This window comes from Anneissia japonica, unplaced genomic scaffold (genome assembly GCF_011630105.1).
Source record: "Anneissia japonica isolate Jap-2015-1 unplaced genomic scaffold, ASM1163010v1 scaffold57335_len13786_cov118, whole genome shotgun sequence".
Classification (NCBI taxonomy): domain Eukaryota; kingdom Metazoa; phylum Echinodermata; class Crinoidea; order Comatulida; family Comatulidae; genus Anneissia; species Anneissia japonica.
This window is the reverse complement of record NW_022707482.1, coordinates 4,784-9,049: the sequence shown is the minus strand read 5'-3', so window position 1 is coordinate 9,049 and position 4,266 is coordinate 4,784. Positions and strand designations below refer to the sequence as shown.

The 4,266-nt window shown below is 33.7% G+C and overlaps 1 protein-coding gene across 1 annotated transcript in view; it reads right to left on the bottom strand.

Moving 5' to 3' along the window:
* LOC117106371 (keratin, type I cytoskeletal 9-like) overlaps nucleotides 1–3,798 on the bottom strand; it is a gene marked incomplete at its 5' end in the record, with an annotated part of 7,469 nt that extends 3,671 nt beyond the window's left edge. Inside the window, one exon of the mRNA XM_033247746.1 lies at nucleotides 3,696–3,798. Within this exon, the coding sequence (XP_033103637.1) occupies nucleotides 3,696–3,798 (103 nt within the window). The remainder of the gene's footprint in view (nucleotides 1–3,695) is intronic.
* Nucleotides 3,799–4,266: the final 468 nt, after the last annotated feature.

Below are 4,266 nucleotides of genomic sequence, written 5' to 3'. Positions count from 1 at the left end.
TAGAGATGTAGCTACTAAATTTTCGAATAATTGGTAACTCATTATCCGAACACCAACATGTTGAAGAAACCCTAAAAAAAGGAAATAGGCTAATTGGATACAACAAATTAATCATAGACGAGCAAAATTATTATAATCGTGTTGTTTATGAAGATATTCTATAACGTACACTTGCTATTCCTTGTTTAAATTATGCTTGCTCAGTTTAGTTTCCATGCGACATAGATATGAAGGGTTTGGTAAGACTGCAATGGATAGTAGGAATAAAGCCTTACTAAAGTTTTTCAAGGAAAGGTACGGTACCTTCACGACGTGCATATTGCTCCAATGAGTCGTCGCCGGCTGAGGCAACAGAAAAAAAAAAAAAAAAACAAAAAAAAAAACCCGAATCTCCCCATTCGTTGCAAGAGTATTATTTTACAGTGATTTTGAATCCAAAATTAAATCATAGGATGTTTGTAGTTACTGCCGAGATAATGATCATCATATGACATATTATTATTATTACGTACTGGCATTAGGATGTACCATACCAACCAGGCCTATTATAATTTTTACCAACCTGTTTCACAAGTTTGGTTGAGCAATCAGTACTGTTAAGGGTTATTTTCTAATTATTACCTACAGTACTCGACTATAGAGATATACATAGTCGAGGCATAACAACTCCCTCCCCTTGGTCAAGGCTTAACACTCACAGTGCAGCCTAGTCCTATAGGCCTAACTGTATGTAGCCTACCGTACACTAGCAGCATTCCAGAGCCTAAATAAAATGCACGAAGATTGCCAAAGTAATTATAAATCACTATTGAAAAAGAAACATAGGCCTACTGCCTTACTTTACTTTGGGTTGCTGTCTAAAAAACATAATAACTCTCTCAAATATACTATGTTCAATGAGCGATTTACGAGGTGTATGTTTATATTTTGTACACACTATTATGTCACGTGACCAGTAATAGCTGGAGTCGTCGATTCGGTCTATTGAAAACTTACAAACACTTATGGCCAGATAAAAAGCAAGCCACAAAACCCCCACAGAAGCCTTACTTGGAGATTTAGGGCGACAACCCATCAGTTTTACTCAACAATATACAAAAGTAAATTATTTATCTAGGTTGCAAGATATGGAACTCCACAGGTGGCCAAAACTATTTAACGCTTCAATTAACATGTACAGAAGAGAGCATGAGATACAGATTTGGCTATGGTGAGAAATTAATTGAAAAACTGTAAGAGATACCACAGATACATAGGTTAATGTTAACTGGATTCGTAATGCAGTCAGTAAATCATCTCTTAATCATTACATTACAATTTAAGAATTTCCAAATCGCTGCTGAAAACAAAATCACATCATTCATGAGGGAAGATTTAAGCTGCATATACTACTTGAAAACTGGCAAATTTATGAATGATCTTTGTATCTCGTACTTTAAAATGGCATGGAAACAGAGAATTAATATAATAAATTGCAAAACCTAATTAATTAACACATGTAATTTAATTTACTTGTATGAACGAAATTGTATCTTATAGGCCTACACTACTCTAAAATAGAGAAGAAAAAAAACCCCAAAGAAATGTTATTATAGATGGTAAAAATTATGACTAGGCCTAATGAGTACATTTTTTTTTCTGTTGATGAAGATTTGTAGTTTTAAGAATCCTTTTAATTTCACATCTTGTACATTGCCTTGTTACTGTCTATATTACTTTAAATATTTTCAACGCACCGTCACTATGCTACGCGTTCAGACTAGGTGGATAAACCCGGCTCAACTCACCGGGTTTATCCACCTGCCAGTCTGAACTAGGTGGCTTATCTCAAGTCGGGCTTTGTTCTTATAGTAACTCAGAGCCATAGATAGAAAGAGTTGCGACATTGAGAATTTAGAAGCCATTTTGTTTCCAACGCGATGCGCGTTCTGTGTCTAACCATAGAGATAATAATAATATTAATAATAATAATAATAATAATAATAATAATAATAATAATAATAATAATAATAGTAATAATACACACGCATACATATGGATTTATTTTGAAATAAAGTCAATAAAGTTAATTAAATAGCGGATGAATGCACATAGAGTCAAATAGGTAGAAAATATAAGTGACAATATTGAATTGCACCAGTCAACAACATTTTGAAATTAAGTGTTAATAACGGAAAAATCAATAGTATCTTGAAAGGAATGAAGCAAGTTAGTATCATCGGTAAACATTCGAAAGTTGAAATAATTTGTAGGGTTTGGAAGATTATTGATATAAATTTAAAATAAAATTGGGCCAAGGACTGAGCTTTGAGGCACACCACAAGTAATAGGTAAATTATTAGAAGTAAAAGAACAAAATGAAACAAATGGTTTTCAATTTACTAAGATAGTCATAGATCCAAAATAATGCATTTCCTCTATTACACCATAATGAGATAATTTAGAACGTAATATTTCATGACCAATTGTGTCAAATGCTTTACGAAAATCAATAATAGAGGACATTTCATGGTCTGATAAAATTAAAGGCTATTAACTAAATGTTAAGGGATAACTTAGTACTGTATGTTTCTATAAAACCATATTGACGATTATAAAACAAGTTAATTTTTTTCAAAGTAATTGACTAAAGTTTATTATACAATTTTTCAAGAACATTAACTTAATACTGGAAGAATTGAAATAGGCCTGTAATTTCCAAGATTTTCTTTTACACCTTTTTAAATACAGGAATAACCCTTGCAGTTTTAAATGATGTTGTAGGAAACTTAGACAAGTTAAATGAAAGATTGAAAATGTACGTTAATGGCATATGGCACAGATATATAAGTTGCAGCTATAGAAAATTATTTTGATGGAATGTTGTCGAAACCAGTGGCTTTTTTTATGTCTGAGCATGGAATTATTTTCATAACTTCTTTTGAGTGGCATAAACCTAAACTGTAGCTCAGGCTGCATCACATTCTACCAGTGGCGCATCTGCGGGCGCACGCTCCTCCAATAAAGCTTCCCCAGGCGTCCCCCAATTTTCTAGACACAAAAATGAAGAATATATTTATCCCGTCTTATATCCTTATTTTTTCAGCTAGCCCGACCTTACCCCTTACTCAATCATAATGTCGTAAAAAAATTATTCATTTGAGCTCTGTAACTCGTTGACTCGAGGCTGTGTTGTTTCGAATGTTTAAAGGTGCCGCTGTCTGCAAATTATGCTAGATCCTATCTATTTTAGGGGTTCCAAATGATCAACTTCTGCAGAATGTTTCATCCTCATTAAATATGTTTCAAAATAAAATTAAAAACAGAAAGTTGGGGCAATCTTTGTACTATTTTACACATCAGCTGCAGTTAAGCCAGTTAGTAGATGTAGGCCTATATATTTTTTAAATAAAAATATTCAGTTATTTACATAGCGCCTTTCTTTGCAGATACGAAGCTCTTTTGACCCTGTCGTCACAAGCTTAGTGTTGATGCTGTAATGAGCGCAGGAGCAGGCAACCCCACAAGGTACCTATTTAGGCCTATACACTTGGGTGGAGAGAAGCAATGCATTGTAGATAAAGTGCCTTGCTCATGGAAACAAGCGAAATGCACAGCAAGGGATTGAAACCCTGAGCTCAATGTTTGGAAACCAAACCGTTCCTGCTGCGCCAAACCACTTCTAAGTTAACGTCAATAAACACATTGCTACTTACCATTACATTCGCCACCAGTCCATTCATCACTACCACTGACTGGCACTTTTCCATCCTCACGGCATCGACCTACAACGTACGCAATGCACACTGTAATCAGGAGCTGAATAAAATGAAATAAAGACGTGTATGATTATGTTCAAAATCTGTCACTAGATCATCTTAACTTGCACTTTTTTTAACTAGCACAACCGAATTTCATATTAAAATTAAAGAATTCAAAATATTCGTTTTCATATTGAAAAGAAAAAAAGGAAATTCTCACCAACAATAATATTCTTTTGTAGAACATTCTAAAATACAATCTATCAACAAAGTCAAGTCACCACGTCAAGACCACTATGTAGTCATGCGAAATACAATCATTATATTTCAGAACGAACAAAGTTTCAACATATGCATTTCTAATCGATAATAATTCATCCATGTATTGATTCTTCTAAATTGTGTTAGTTCGATCTGCATCAAGGAGACGATATCGATATTTCAATTCAAATTCATTTGCTCTCTATCAATACTAGTTTTTGCACTTGTTATCGATTATTGATTTTCCTGTCTCTTATTCACATCT